Source organism: Fukomys damarensis, unplaced genomic scaffold (assembly GCF_012274545.1).
Source record: "Fukomys damarensis isolate Sample0158 unplaced genomic scaffold, DMR_v1.0_HiC HiC_scaffold_33, whole genome shotgun sequence".
NCBI lineage: Eukaryota > Metazoa > Chordata > Mammalia > Rodentia > Bathyergidae > Fukomys > Fukomys damarensis.
The window spans coordinates 12384188-12400819 of NW_022900945.1; the positions used below are offsets into that span (position 1 = coordinate 12384188).

The following is a 16632-nucleotide window of genomic DNA, read 5'->3' on the forward strand; positions in this document are numbered from 1 at the left end:
ACACACACACACACACACACACACACACACACACACACACACACACTCCAAACCCAACCAACAACAATAAAGCACCAAAGACCCCCAAAATAAAGAACACTAAAACTAGAAATAATGCAGCTGTATCACTCCTGGGTATATTCCCAAAAGAATGAAAAGACAGCATACTAGAGTGTCACCTAAATACTCATGTTTGTAATAGCACAGGCCATAATAGCTAAACTGTGGAATCAGCCTAGATACCGTCAACAGATGGATGGAGAGAGATATGGTATTAGATTCACAAGGGAATATTATTCAGCCATAAAGAATGAAACCATGTCAACCTGAAGAAAAATGGTCAGATCTGGATACCATGTTAAGTGAAATAAGCCAGAGGCAAAAGTCAAATATCCCATTTTTTTTTGAGAAATAAAATGAATGAAGGAGGAAAAGGAGGGGGTTAATGTATTAAAAATAATCAAGATCTCACACACACACACACACACACACACACACACCCCAAAATGAACCTCATTCTGTATTTCCAACATGCATTAATTGTACAGAAAAATCATTCACCCTTCCACACTCACTCCACGTTTCTTAATTCTAAAGTCCAAGTGTGATGGATTTTTGCCTAGCTGAAAGCAGAAAGGTCCTCCTGCTTAGTCTAACAGAGACCTGGCTCTCTCCTCGCCTGCCTCCCGGCCCTTTCAGGCATGTATGTATCTCAGTCATTCCTCTTCCGTAGTTACTGATCCATCACTTTGCTTTTCCTGGGGGTAGGGGAAGGGATGGAAATGTCGAACCCAGGGCCTTGCACTGAGCTACACACAGCCCCAACCCTTTTTAAAATTTTGAGACAAGATTCTGCCAAGTTGCCCAGGTTGGCACTGAACTCACAACCCTCCCGGGTAGCTGGAATTACAGGCATGCACCACATCTGACTAGTTAGTCACTGTTCTCATCCCAGAACTCAATCTCTACTTCAGCAGAATACTATCCATTATTTACATACAGCTTACCAGTGTACTTTTACTTTCATTTCACCCAGCAGATAAAAGATGCGTCCTACAGTTCCCCTGTTGCACTCTCTGGCTTGACTATGTACCATCCTACAAAACCATCTTTCTATACACCAGCTTCTTTTTCCACAGTTCCTCATTCTCTCTTCTTTTAGAGTGAAGGTACCACTGCTTAATATTGTAAAGGTCCTCCTGGAATCAAACTTTTCTTACAATGTCTTCACTTAGCCTCCTCCAAACAGGAACTTCCTCTCTTTGCTTTGAAACCTTGTTTATTTTCTTGTGGATATCTACAGATAGAGAAGGCCCTTTTAAACCGGATGTAGTGGTGCACGCCTATAATCCTAGCACTCAGGAGGCTGAGGCAGGAGGATCGCTGAGTCTGAGACCAGCCTGGGCTACACAGTGAGTTCCAGGTCAGTCTCAACTACACAGTGGAGACTCCGTCTCAAAAAACAAAACATAACTAGCTGCAATTCCTTCTATGACTTAAAATTCCCTTCTTTAACTATCTAGAATTTGATCTATAAGAATTTCTCAAACTGGGCACGGTGGTGCATGCCTGCCATCCCAGCACTCACGAGGCAAGGCAGGAGGACTGACTACAGAGTGAGTTCAAGGCCAGCCTGGAATCTGGACTACACAGTTGTAAGACCCTGTCTCAAAATTAATCTTGAAAATTCAACACACATTTGTTTCTGCAGAGACTTACACACAACAATTGCAGATTTACAATCTGCTACTGGAGTTTTCTGTTATTAATAGGAAAAGTTGAAGTTAGGATTCAAAAGCTCCGACAGTGAAATATTACATACACTGTAAGCTATATGTAAATAGTAGATAATTCCTACAATGGATGAGGAATTAAGTATCAGGAAATGCTGATAAGGCCACTGGAAAGAGTAACTGGCTCTGGAAAGACTTTATTTTCCAATTTTATTACTTTTTTTCCCTTTAAGACATCTGAAAAATGATCCATTAGTTTTATGCTTTAAAGTTTCTCATTTGTGGTTATCCTAAAATGGTCTTGAGAACAAGTAACACACCTAGAAAAAAACTACCATTAAAGAAATTACAAAAAAGAACTTTTATAGAAAATTGTATAGCTACTATACTATGAAAAATGTTTATTAAACACCTAATTAAATTACCTCAAGATTTACATGTAAGAGAGAATTTCCCACCCAGTCCACTTTGCTCATAAAAATAACAGGTGACCACTGTGGTACTACAGAAAAACAGAACAGGAAAGACAGTGGAAGACAATCTTCAGTCAAACATTTATTTCGATGTCATCTTTTCACATAAAGGATCTATGACATTAGGCAAGTACCTCAGATTAGAATTTTAGGGAACGGCTAGCAGGGAAAATGGTTGTAAATAAAAAGGCAAATGAAAATATCTACCTTGAATAAAAATTAGAATGTAACATACCCGCTCATCTGGGCCATGTGAAATGTGCAAGAGCTAAACAAACACACAAACAAAAAAATAGCACTCATGGTATAAGGAAATAAAATGCTTTAATAAGACACAGAAGCCAAACCATTCCACAATAATTACCTGGCTTCATTATTAGTAGGCCTTTGTTTTTACCCATTTAATGGCATATATTATATATTGCAAAAAATACAAGTTGGAGCTAATGTGCTTTAAACACACTCAATTCTAAAAGTGGTGACACTATTTCATTATTGTTAAGGTGGCTACCGGTCCTGACCACTGTTTCAAGGATATGATTTTTGATAGCACCCTCACTCAAAAGCACTGCAGTTCAGACAGTAAATACAGATATCCTATGCATACTGGTTTTTACCCCCAGAAGATTTATATTTGCTTTTAGAGACTATTTACTTTTTGACATAATAAAAAAAAAATTTCATTTCCTTTTTTCCCCCTAAGCATACTATTTTGAGGTCAAAGTTAAGCGTTTTAGAAATTTTAGCTGCTACAGATATAAGCCTGAGAAAAACGAGGTCACAAAAATGTTATGTAGGAATAAAATGGAGCATGACTTCTTTAGAACACCATTGTAAAAGGAAAAAGCTTTTTGCTTCCTTAAACAGAAATCAACTTTGTAGAAATCCTTTACCACAAAGGATAAATACTTTTACATACAAACAAAGATTATCACCCTGAAAACTTCTGGCGTAAACCTAGACATATTCTTTGGAAGAGAATAGTGAAATTTACACTGAGAATCCTAAGTTGACTATCTTAGGACAAAATTCTATCTTTTTTATGCCAGTGAAAATGGGCAAGTTTATCCAGTTAGCTTTTATTTTTGACAACTGGCCATGGAATGTGCTACTGTTAAATGAGTATGAGCAAAAGCATCTGAAAAATATGTATCTCTCTAGAAGAATATCAAGTTCTAAACGATCCTTTGAAAATGTAAATACATTTGGAAGACAGGACTGGCACTCAAGACTCAGAAGTAAAATTCTGATTCTATCACTCAGTAGTTGTGTGACCTGTTTCTCAATCTACGAGCCAATTGTCAGTGAAGGTTTAGCTTGTTTCACACAGCAATTTACAGTAATATGGCAGGCAAACTGCCAGGGCTCCCAGCTCTTCTGTCCATAATCGTACCCTCAGTATTCCAGGCATGCTGTGTGTTCCATAAATGAGAATACATTTTTTTTGGTTGAGCTCTTTTACATTTTACAAGGCCCAAAATGAGTGGGCATGCTGAGTTCTAATTTTTATTAAACATAGACATTTCTATTTGCCTTTTCATTTACAACAGTTTTCCTACCAGCTGTCTTCTAAAACCCTAGTTTAAGGGCTCTCCCAGGTGAGTAGTTTTTCCTTGTCATATACAGTATTCAAGTGTTACTTATTAACTATAACTGTAGATTACTTCGTACTTGCTTTTTTCCACCAAAAATGATACCACACAGAACTAACATTTGCTCAGTGCTCTAAAATTTCACCTTATGCCATTTACGCTAGTAATACAGTAACTGTCTCTTATGGGAGAGCAGTAATAGTGAATGTCACATATGCCAGTGGGGAAATTCCTAGTTTAAATGGCAAATGAATTTCCTTGTTATAAAACCAAAAATTTAAGAATTACTGTTTGTAATGCTCTTGTATGCCTCAAAGTCCAGTGGTTTTAGAATATAATTTTATTCAGTTATTGTCCTCAATTTTATAAAGTTAAATGGACTGATGTCATCGAAGCAAATAGAAACAGTGCAAATACGCTTTTATCAAAACCTCTAAACTCCTAATGTGTATTTATTAACTCCTTCCATTTAGTTTTTAAGTACACACACACACACACACACACACACACACACACACACACACACACAAACATACCCATTTTCTTGTAGTATTCTTCCCAGGCCTTGGTATAATCAACCTGTCCAGCTGGAGCTGGATTCTGTTGATCTCCTTGTTTAAGAAAAAAAAAACAAGATTAAAAATTTTCAAAGGCAACGTGGGGCCTTCTCTTTCTTGAGTGTAGGAGTTAGGCGTGGGTTCCTATGGGCAGTGAGATAGGGTAGATGCTGCACTGTAGTGGCATCCCTCCTGGTGCAAAAGAGACACAGACACAGACAATGGGGGTGCAGAAGCCATGAACAGAGAACACGGATATATTGAGTCTGTAGTAAGTCAAAGTCAGATAAAGACATACACCGAGAATACCAGGCTCCTCTCCATTTATGAGTAAAAAAAAAGGGGAAAAGGCAAGAAGTAAGCTTGCTTTCCAGTTTCATTTTGTGGTGCCATGTGCACACTAGGCAAGCACTCTACCACTGAGCCATATCCTCAGTGCAAAGAACTTTTAAGTGCTAGAATGGTACTGATTAAACATACGGTTGTAAAATGTAGTATACATACACATAAACTTACATGCATGCATGCCCATACAGACATGGACATTTAAGTGTTTTCATATGAGTGGGTATGCATGTAGTACTGTATGTAAATATACAGTATTTCCTAGTTAGCCCACTGAAAGGAGCTAACTCAACCTCAGCAACAACGAACATACTCGGTTTAGTTTCCAAACACCACCTTCCATGAAAAGCAAGTCAGGAGCCAGGCATATGCCTGTAAATCCCAGCATGAGAGCATGACCAGGAGGATCACAAGTTCTAAGCTCCAGGGTAACCTGGTGACCTGAAGAAATGCTGACCAGAAAAAAAAAAAAAAAAAAAAGGCCAAGGATGTAGTTCAGTGAAAAGGTCCCTTGATTCAACCTCCAGTTCCACAACAAACACATCAAAACAAAAGCAATAAAAAGTCCTTAATGTGCCAGACAATAAAGAATTGGTTAAAAAATGACAGGCATTTAAAAAAGATACAGGAGCCACCTTAAAGATAGTCTTGACTGGTCAAATCTAGAGTAATCTGATTACTAAAGAACTAAAAAGCTTAAAAACAACCTACTGTATAGAAACAGGGACCCATAATCATATAAAGAACCGGTGAAAAGGAAAGCTCTTCCTTATACAAAATATTAACTAATAAAGGTACTATGAGGGATATGGAAAATTATCACCACAATTGTGATTTAATAAGGCAGGAGTTAAATTAATGAAGACTAAGGCTGAGGTACATGAGCTGGATAAAGAGTAGGATAATGCGTTATCCTAATGTGTTAGTCTAATGTTCCGGAAAAAAAGTGTTAATACTAATTTTAGAGAAAATGGTGACATTACATAGTACAAAAAATTGGCAGACAACAATTAATAAAGTGATCAAGGTTATTTCTCCAGGGACGGAATACTGAAACATTTTCTATCTGCTGATATAATATACTAAGAGTACAAGGTCATTTCGGAGTTGTTCCTGCCAAGGAAGCTTTACCACCTGATCATTAAAAAATTGTCAAACAGGCGGGTGCAGTGACACACTCCAGTAATCCCAGCTACTAGGGAGGGAGAGGAAGGATCACTGGGGCCAGGCGTCCAGGACAAGTGTGGGCAATAATGAGAAATTGTCACAAAGAAAAGGCTGGAGACCTAGGCTGATAGTCATCTAAAAAAAAAAAAAAAGTTGGTAATCTTTATAATATGGAGGAGGAAACAAACAAATAAACAAAAATAAACCAGAAACTATTCCCAATTGGAATAAACTGAGATTTAACGAACCTGACAACTAAATATGGTACCAGATAGGATCCTGAATCAAAGGGGGGAAAACACTGAGACAACTGGAGAAGTCAAGGGCTGTGTGCTAGGACAGTAGAGAGCAGTGCTGATGACCTCATGTGAAGAACTGTATGGCAGTTATGTATTTGTGGAAGAAATATGTTAGTGTTTTAAAGGGTAGCGTGGCATTATGCCGACAATTTAGTTTTCAATGGTTCTTTTCAGAAATAATGATAATGGGTATGGACATACGTGTTAAGAGGGGTAATGGTGTAAATGAGGGTAAAACATTAATGGCTGGGCCATCTGGGTCTTTCTGGTATTATTCTCACAACTTTTTTTTTTTTTGAAATTGCATGCTTGGAATCAAAGCCAGGGCCCTCAAGCATGCTAGCACTCTGCCATTAAGCCAAATCCCCAGCCCCGTTCTTAAAATTTTCTATAGAGTTAGGAAATTATTCCAAAGTAACTTATGCCAGAAGTTTTAGGTACTATACAGTGATGTACGCAATTCCTATATAATTATAAACACAAACTAGGCTTTTGAATAAGAAATAGAAATGTCAGTTACCATAGTTACCTTGTCCATTCGTCTGGGTTGCAGTTGGTGCGCCTGTAGGAGCTGCAGGTGGTGGCTGTGCTTGTTGTTGATAATAGTGAGCATAATAAGCAGCCCACGCTGCTGAATTTGGATCCGTTCCTGCCTTGGCTAAAATTAATAAACACAATTCAATGTTTGCATCTGAAGCCTACAGACACACACACACCGGGCTAACAAAAGAACCAAAAATTAGCCATCACACAAAAACAGTACACGAAAACTTTAAACTTCTTGAATATTTTCATTGTTGTCAATGGTATTTATAGAAAACTGAGGTCCAGGCATGGAGTTTCCTAGTAGCAAAACTAGTGAGCAGCCAAAGTAGGATAGGAATGGAAGATCTTCTGGCTCCAAATCCAGGGCTCCAACTAACCATCCTCAGCCACTGTTTTGTTTTTTCTAACCTGATTTATTTAGGAGCTAATTTGTGCAAGAAACAATTTCAGACGGTCTGTCTCGTTTTCAATTAAGAGACTAAAAACCTCAGAAACAAAGATTAGCTGTATCTCATCCCATTACAGAATAGCTGCCTTTCAATTTATTTATTTATTTATTTTGCAGCACCAGGGATTGAACTCAGGACCATATGCTTGCAAGGCAGGTGCGGTGCCACTGAGCTAAAAATCCCTGGCCCAAGCCACCTTTCATTTTATTTCATAGCACTTGTCATAATCTTCGTGTTACTGCTCTACTTGAAATGCATTTATTTTTCTAGACTCTTCAAAATGGTCACACCTCTTAAGTATGGAGTATCACTCAACATCTTTAATGACCTGGACCTCCTCGTTTATCTCTTCTAGTCCAGCCTCATCTCTCCCTCCTGTCAGTCTCTTCCCATTAAGCCTTGCACTTCCCAGAAGCCACCACGCCCAAGGCTGGGCCTTGGGTCATGCTCAGCTTCCTCTGCCCTTGGCGCATCTCCTCAGCACTCAAAAATTAACTGATTATGAAAATCATTAAGTCTTATTACTGAACCTGTCCTTTACAATAGAAATGTCACATAAAAATAGTCATATCTTAGTTTGTACCACCAAGAGAATATAACTTCCTCATCACCAGTCTACATATGCGATCTGCTTAGATTCATTCCAAACAGTGATTCCTAGCTGCTTAATAAAGATGATACAAATCAAAGGTGGTCTTAAGTTGCCCTCCAAACCTTTTTCTTTTTTTTTTGTACTTGGGATTGAACGCGGGACCTTATGCTTGGTGAAGCAGGTGGCAGAACCACTGAGCTAAATCCCCAGCCCCTGCCAAACCTTTCTCAGTTCTTCAATGTACTGCTTTTCTATGTAGGATATTTATATTTGTCAGCAGCATTACCTGTATATTAATAAATGTAAGTTACTTTGCTGGATATAATGTCTTTCTAGAGAAATTAAGATACATGATGGTAGGGGGAGTACAACGGCGACGGAACTCAAAAGAGCACTGAGCTCCAGACCTTTTTGTTATTTCTGAGACAATCTCACTGAGGTGCCCGGGCTGGCCCTGAACTTGCAATCCTGCCTCAATTCTCTGAGAAGCTGGGATTAGAGGTGCCTATCACTGTACTTGGCAGCTGGAAATGGAAGCAATACTTATTATGTTCCTTTATATTTTAACTGTATGACAAAACTAGCTTCATAGTTACATATAACATGGACAGACAACTTACTATTTACTCAACAGAGTATTCATTACCAATTTGTACAGAAAATAGGCCCAGAAGGATTAAAAAACTTCCTCGCCATCTCTTAATTGAATTATAGGACCAGGAGTGATATAGGCCTGCTTAAGGTCTAAATTCTCAACCATTATATAACTTGATCATTACTTCTTTTCATGGAGACAGCTCCCAAAGGTTTAGTAACCTAAACGGCTCTCTTTAAGTACAATCCAGGGCATCTCAGTTCCCAATATAAATCCCCCCCTTAACCTGTTCAAACTTGACGCTCACATTCCTTTGCTAAATCATGACACCTTAATTAACTAAGTGGGAAAGAAAACGCTTTCCATCCTTCAAATGGACTTTTAAATTGTTACAGAGCAAGTATTAATGCTTCTTTTATACCCTACAAGCTCTACCACAGCATTGCTTGCAACGGAAATGCATTCTTTCGCTATGAAACATGGAGTCATCTGTATATACCAGATGCTAATACAACTTATGCTGTGTATTTAATTTAAATGAGTGGACACTTCTTATCTGGTGACTGCCCTCCTTGGTCATCACACAGAGAAAACTTTTGAAGTGGCTCATTTTAGAATATTTAAACACCAAATTCAGGAAGACAATTTCATGTAAATCAATTACCTGGGTTATTTTTAAAAAATATAGCACGTAGAAAGTAATCCATTACTCAGAATACCTTCTTCTTCTTTTTTTTTTGATATTGGGGATCGAACTTGGGTCCTTACACTTTTGAGGCAGGTGGCAGAACCACTGAGCTAAATCCCTGGCCCTTAGAATACCTTCTTTGAAATGCTTCCAGCAAAAGAGGACTTGATGGGTAGGTAAGTAAAACGGGGAATCGTTTTTAAGTTTGTTGGTTTCAAAAGAATACCTTTTTGACAAAAGTGGGGAAAAAAGGATAGGGTGCAGGAAAATAACAGATTATATGAATTCCAATCTTAGAGAAAAGAGTTAATATATTTTAGAGTTCCAGCATTCAATTATTATGAAGATTTTAATGCATAAGTTTTCTTATCAGGAATATTCTAAGAGAGTTTGTATCTTACTTAAAAACTGGGGAATGTAATACCCAAGTAATTTACCACGATGAGACACGTAAGTTATTTACAGTAAGTGTAAATTATTCTTCCATGGATCGTGTCACCACTAACACACTATTCATTTGACAGTACTGATGTGTGAAACCTAAGACATTGTTACTTCTGTAGCTTTCTACACTTTGCTGTACCAGTTTTGAAGTAGAGAAAGCTATAAAACAGTTCCATAAAAGCAGAAATTACATCTATATAACGGAAGCAGTGCCTAATATTACTGAAAGAGTAAATAAAAGAGCAGACATTTTATAAAAATGTAAAAGCAACAAGAAGTTTAAGAATATAAGGCAATGGCAGATAAACACTAGAAGGAACACACAACTGTTAAACATTTTTACCTGGATCAGGAGGAGCCTGCTGCTGCCAATGCGGATATGCATTCCCCCATCCTTGGGGAGCATATGGGGCTGGAGGACCACTGCGGGGGGAAATCAGTATTAAAAAGAGTATGTATTTACCATAAGCTGGAATCTTTGTTGAAAACAAAGGAACCAAACCACGAACTTACTGAGGAGCTGGGCCAGGTGGTCCTGGATTGTAAGGTGCAGGATTATAAGGTCCCATTGGAGTGCCAGGCCCTGGAGGCCCAGGAGGCCCATGGGGGCCCGGGACACCATGGGGCCCATGGGGTACAGGTGGCCCTAAAGGATTTACTGGGCCCTGCAAAAAAACCAAGATGACACAAAAATCACAAAAACATTCTTGTTCAAATAATTCAAAAGCCAAATAATCTTCCATTTTATCCTCTTATAGTAACAAGTAACAAAATTTAGATTTTTCTCATTCACATTGCAAAAAAATTTTAACTGCCAGAGACATGTACAATTCATTAAACAGCTGAATGCAAAAATTGATATACTGGGCCAGGGATTTAGCTCAGTGGTTCTGCTACCTGCCTTGCAAGCACAAGGATCCAAGTTTGAACCCCAGTATTAAAACAAAAAACAAAAAAAACCCAACCAACCAACCAAACACCACAAAAAAACTTCTTTAGTTTTCAGATACTACTTTCTTTCTCTGTAATTTTTACATTTAGCATTCCCTTACCATCTTTTTGTTTTTTTTGGTGGTAATGGGGACTGAACTTGGGCCCTTGTGCTTGCAAGGAAGGCAACAGAACCACTGAGCCAAATCCCCTACCCTTCTTTACCATCTGAATCATAGAAACTTACCAGGGCCTGTCCACTAGTTCTTCTCTATCTACTCTACCTCTACAGTCAGACAACCATCTTGATGACACATTCCCCAAAATGTTTAGGTCCTATATTGTAAACTCGCTAGAGTCTACCTGCAATCTAACAATTAGTTCACTCTCAAATTGGAGTCTGCCTCATAATCTTTCTGTATCTCTTGCTGGAATCTCACTTAGACGAACAATTTGAACTACTGTTCTCTTTTTAATCATAATTTTCTAAGCAACATGAAAATTCTCTTTATGACTGATACAACACAGCAGGGCATTTTAATCCTTATCATGCCACATTAAAATGAAGATTTAGCTGACTCTCCTTTGGTAAGCCAACCTATAAATACCATTAGTTAGCTGTTCTGGAACACTTTCTTGCAGATAGTACCAATTCATGTGACACTTTGGACAAAATGCATAACTATATTCATTTGGTTGTCAACATTCTCCCTATAAAATAAGGAAGCTCAGCTTCGACTTTCAGATTCCTTTTATTAACTGGTTGAAGATTTTAGGTGCCGTCATCTCTCACTTTTTACCACTTACAACACATATTTTCCATATAGATAAAAAGAACAGAAACATCTAATCTTTAAAAGCAAAATACATGTATAACACATTGATCTAACCCCTACAACTCTATGAAGTAAATACTGTTTTCTTCACTTTATAGGAGGAAACTGGCAGAAATAAGTAACTTCTTCAAGGCCACACAGTATGACTCACTAAATTCTGAAGCCAAGTAGTCAGACTCTAGAACTCACGTTCTTTTTTTTTTTTTAATTAAGAAAAAACGTTTACTGGTACAAAATGATACAAAAGTGGTACGTTTTAATGAAGGACCATGTTGTTTCAATAAACCTATTTGCTGTATAATGCTTAAATAGATTTAGTTGTTCATGGTCTAAACTGTTCTCTAGAACAACTTACCTGGTTTTTCCAAGTATACTTATTCATGCCACTAAGGCTAATAAAAAACTGTAACTATAATGTTCTATTCCTTTTTCGGCTTTGGCCATTATCTTCTGGAATTACTGAGTTCACATTTTTTAAACAATTATACTTGTCATTAGCAAAGAAGTTACCTATTTTTGTCTTCTTAAGCAAAGATTTTCAGACTTCTTTTGCACACCAGTCATACATGGGAAACATGAAGGAAAACCTTCTCAGTAACTTCTACTTATTAGTAGTAATTTGAGATGCTGGCTCCCTTACATCTCATATTAATTTTTCATTATAGAAAAACCCAGTAAAACACAATTTGCCTCATTTACAAATCAGCACAGTCAAGCATTTTCATACTTTTGTCTTACACAAGAAAACTTTACAAAATTGACTGTGCCTAAGAATCACCTGGTTCACGTTTGCAAAATTAAATGCCAGGCTCGACTTCAGATGTTCTGAATCAGAGGGCCAGGGATTTAGCTCAATGGTGCCACCGCCTGCCTTGCAAGCGCAAGAACCCAAGTTTGATCCCTAGTACCAAAAGAAAAAAAAAATTATCTACAGATGTTCTGAATTAGGATGGTGTGGTCATACTGCATGTAGGGATGAGAAACACCCAATTAGTCTGTATTATTAAATCCCCAGACAATTGCGAGACTGTCCAAAAGCCAGAATCTATACATTTCTACTATAGGATGGGAGCTGTCTCTACTTCATATTTTTTATCTGAACAGGGATGATACAGCTAAGACCTTCATATAGACCCAACCCCTGTAATTCTTTCAACTATCTCCCACAACCCTCTACTTAACCCTAACACCATGTCTGTGGCAATGCGACCCTCCTATCTACATGAACCCAAATCTTTAGCTCTATGTTTAATTACGTTTTTATAGCCAGACATCTTTCCTGTGTTACATGTATCTATTATGTCATGAAACCTGCAATTACTATGATGTATCTGAACTAAATCCTTATGTAAGGAGAGGGCCTGTTGTAAGTTAAGACACTTAAAAGCACACTCACACCAATCTTTTCCTCTATGAGTTGCCGAGCATAGTCTATTTGCTGTGGAGTACCACGAATTGTAAATAACTTCATGTTAGGATCTGCGTTAGGTGGAGGATTTCTCTGAAGTTCTATTCTGGCACCAGACTGTTGGCTTATGCTTTTTATGGTCTCACCTCCTAAGAAGAAAACCAAAAGTCAAGTTATTTCCCTAAAGTTTCAAAGGATGTAAGAAGTACTAGCCAAAAGAAAATGGTCATAATTTAATGGGCCTTAAAGAAAAAGTGGCCAGCATCCTGACAATATTGTTACAACTTTGTGTATTTCCAATTACATGAAGCAGTTCGTATTTAAAATACATTAAAGACTACTTAAAATTATACACATCTCAATATGGGCAACTTTCCAAAATATTTACTTTAAATAAGTTGTTTTTGCATGCAAAAAACAGATTTTAAACATGCAAAAAAATTTAAAACATGTGATTCAGGAGAAAGCAAATTTAGTCAGGTGTGGTGGCACACACTTGTGACCCAGCACTCAGGAAGCTGAGGCAGGAGGATCACAAGTTTCAGCCCAGCCTGGGCAACTTAGTGACATAGTAAGAACTTGTCTCAAAATAAAAAAGGGTACAAATATAGCTCAGCATTAGGGCACTAGAGTCAATGCCCATTAACACACCCTTCCAAAAGGAGACTGAGTAACAAAGAAACCCTTATTTTTGAGTAAAAAATTTCTTATAACAATATATTAACTCTTGATTCCCTTTCTTAAGAATCCAATGATATTCAAATCTCACTTTTACTTTATTTACTTTTTATGTAACAGATACAAAAGAACTCTTATCCAAAAGAAAAATCACTGCTACTTTTTCCTTTTTTGTACTGGGGAATCAAACTCGGACCTTGGGCTTGCGAGGCAGATGTAGTGCCACTAAAATAAATCCCTGGCCCCAGTGTCACTTGTTTTTAACACCAACAGAAACAGTGTCTGGAAAGAGGGTGCTAAACATTAAGAGTTTAAAATAGTAAGCCAGGTGTGGTGGTTCATGCCTGTAACACCAGCACACAGGATCACGAGTTCCAGGCCACCCTGGGGTACTAAGGGAGTGCAAGGCCAGCCAGAACTAGAGTGAGGCCCTGGGGGATGGGATGGGACAGGACCACACAAAACAAAACCCCCAAGTCTAAAATACATTGCCTTTTCCTATTATTAATCCGGTCTTCCCAGTTGGCACAATGAAATTAAATTCCTGTAGTCCACCCGGTGGTCCCATGTTCCAGCTGCCTTGACCTCTACCTCTTCCTCGACCACCAGGTCCAGGTCCACCAGGATTACCAGCCTAAGGAGGGAAAAAGCAAGTCGGCATAGAAATAAACACTTCTCTCCATGGTAAAACTGATGTCTATTTGCACTGGAAGGCTGAGAAGGAACATCACTGCCAGCTTGAGGGAAGCCTGGGCTATAGTAGGTTCAAGGCTAGCCCACACTGTGTACCACACACAGCAAGACCTTCTCTCACCTCTCCATAGTACTGAGTGACAAAGTTAGAGACGACTGCAGAGATCACCCAATGAAAACAATGGGCAATATATACATACATTGTGAGGAGTTGGCAGGGTCTTACTATATAGCTCAGGCTGGTTTTAAACTCCCAGTGATCCTCCTGCCTCAGCCTCCCAAGTGTGGGATTAAAGGCATGTGCCCCCATCCCCAGGTACACATCCGTTAAAAAAAAAAAAAAAAATGCATGGTCAATATTGACAGGGCACATATGTAGCAATTCTTAACGCTCCAAGCTGTCCGTCTTAAAGCAATTTCGACTTTTTGTCCATCAATGCACGTTATAAAACAGACTAATGTACAAGGGAAGCACTTTCAGACTTCATTAAAGAAAATACTTTTCCAATGGAGGGAAATATGTTAAATCAAACCTGAACACTTCGAAGAAGGTCTGTGATAATTTCTGCAGCATGTTGACATCGATCTGGAGGTCCAGTTATTTGTGCTATTCTATCAGGTGTTGTTCCATCATCTTTAAAATGAAGAAACAAATTGGATTAATTAATTAATAGTAAATGTGTATCAAAACTAATCATGATTAAACATATGTACTGACCTGGCTTAAACTGAATCCGAACACCAGCATCATTTTGTATTTTTTTGATCATCTCTCCATTTCTTCCTATTACAATGCCGACAGCAAATCTCGGAATGGGGACCTTATGCAAATAAGACTAAGTATTAAGAAAGCCATTATCACAAAAATTAACCTATATCACCTCATGTATCTACAATGCTATGCTCATGTCAAATAGAATAACACGATGAAAAAAAAATCCAAAATAGAAAGAAAAAAAAAAAGAGTATACAATCTGATGTCTTTTTCATCCCAAAAAGGAAAAACATTATTATCTTTATGGATTAGCATACAATCAGATGATTGGGTGTTTTTACTTACATCTATCCCTTCATTTCCTCCTATTCTTGACCCATACTCATTTCGAACTTCTCTGAAACCACCTTGATCACGAATTAACTCTAACACCATTTCCTTGGCTTGCTAAAGTAGAAAAAGTTAAGTCAATTTAGAAAGTATGCCTCAAAATCTTTTTAATTTTTCATGCATGTTTTGCCCAAATACATCCAACCCCTTTTAGAAAGGATAAAGAGAACTTTACTTGAACTTTGTATGGGTCTCCTGTAATCCTAAGAGGTTTGTCAGCACCAGTGTTCTGAGGCCCATCTTGAATCATAACCATTTTAACTCCAGCCCGTTCCTGTGAAAATCATAAAAATCATGTATTATCAAAAGAGAAGAAAATTGGCTTCAAAGTAGACTAAAATAAGTCATTTTACAGCACGATACCTGCAGTTGTTTAATAGTCTCTCCCCCCTTTCCAATAACTAATCCTGCCTTGCTAGCTGGAATCATGATTTCTTGAACTGCATTTCCAGGTCCATCACCATGATGAAAGCCAGGGGCTGGTCTGCCCTTTTCAACAATCTGGTCCAGTAACCGTTTTGCTGATCTGTTAACAATATTCAAAGAATAAAGTTTAACACACCCAAACTTATCTAAACAGAAAAATAGCAAACAACATAGTCCTTGTTTCAGAGTAGGTGCTTAGAACTACTTTTAACAGTACTCTCAGTAACTGGTTCTGTGGAGCAAACGGGATAGGATGCTGGCCAACCAGCAGAGCCTGGGGGGGGGGTCAGTGGTGGTGCTTTTACTTTTATCCACAAGAAAATCATCTAGGATCCAAGACTGATTATGCAATATATTTTCTAGGTATACATTTTTTTTTCTTTGAGGAAATCTAAACTTTTTAAGAAGGAACACTGTAATTCCTTATTTCAGAAGAAAGCTGATTCCTCGATGATTTGCTTATTTTTCTTTGGTGCTAGGGACTGAATCCAAGGCTTCAGGCATGCTAAACATGTTGTCTGTCACTGAGCTACACCTGCAGGCCCTGTTTGTTTTTAAACCACCATTTTGCTCACTTATATCTAGCTTAAATGCACTAAATAAGTAAAAATAACATGCCATAACAAATATTATAAAGAAAAACATAATCAGTAGGAGTATGCGCGAACTTTAAGTATGTGCTACAGATGTAACAGGCTTTATTGACAGACGTGAGCTAGGAACTGAAGCAAGTGACTGAGTATCTAGGGAAAACATTAAGGTGAGAAAAAACAGCAGGTACAGAGGATTTAAACGAGCATGCTTGGTGTGCTGAAATACCAAAAAGGCCAAATGGTGCTAGAAAAGAATGAGTTGAAAGAAGGTCACCAAAACAAAAAACAAAAAAACTAACTGCGGAAGTATTGGGAGATTTTAAATATAGTGACAAGAAGTGACTTACGTTTTAAAAGTATCATTAAAAAAAAAAGTATCACGGGGCTGGGGATTTAGCTCAGTGGTTCTGGGGCCTGCCTCCCAAACACAAGGACCCGAGCTCCATCCCCGGTACCAAAAAAAAAAAAAAAAAAAAAAAAAAA

General features: G+C 38.0%; 1 protein-coding gene across 17 annotated transcripts in view; it reads right to left on the minus strand.

Annotated features, from left to right (window-relative positions):
- Fubp1 (far upstream element binding protein 1) overlaps positions 1 to 16632 on the minus strand; it is a 34960-nt gene that overhangs the window by 8352 nt on the left and 9976 nt on the right. For 10 of the 17 annotated variants that reach the window (XR_004515126.1, XM_010605205.3, XM_010605204.3 and 7 more), the window contains 11 exons: positions 15494 to 15656; positions 15306 to 15404; positions 15086 to 15187; positions 14744 to 14846; positions 14559 to 14659; positions 13825 to 13966; positions 12643 to 12803; positions 9994 to 10145; positions 9824 to 9903; positions 6687 to 6824; positions 4335 to 4409 (listed from right to left, as the gene is read on the minus strand). Coding sequence is in view for 16 of the 17 variants with exons in the window: in XM_010605205.3 (XP_010603507.1) it covers positions 4335 to 4409; positions 6687 to 6824; positions 9824 to 9903; positions 9994 to 10145; positions 12643 to 12803; positions 13825 to 13966; positions 14559 to 14659; positions 14744 to 14846; positions 15086 to 15187; positions 15306 to 15404; positions 15494 to 15656 (1316 nt within the window). In the remaining variant the exon portion in view is untranslated. The remainder of the gene's footprint in view (positions 1 to 4334; positions 4410 to 6686; positions 6825 to 9823; positions 9904 to 9993; positions 10146 to 12642; positions 12804 to 13824; positions 13967 to 14558; positions 14660 to 14743; positions 14847 to 15085; positions 15188 to 15305; positions 15405 to 15493; positions 15657 to 16632) is intronic. The other 7 variants (XM_033758413.1, XM_010605202.3, XM_010605208.3 and 4 more) reach the window with 2 other exon arrangements.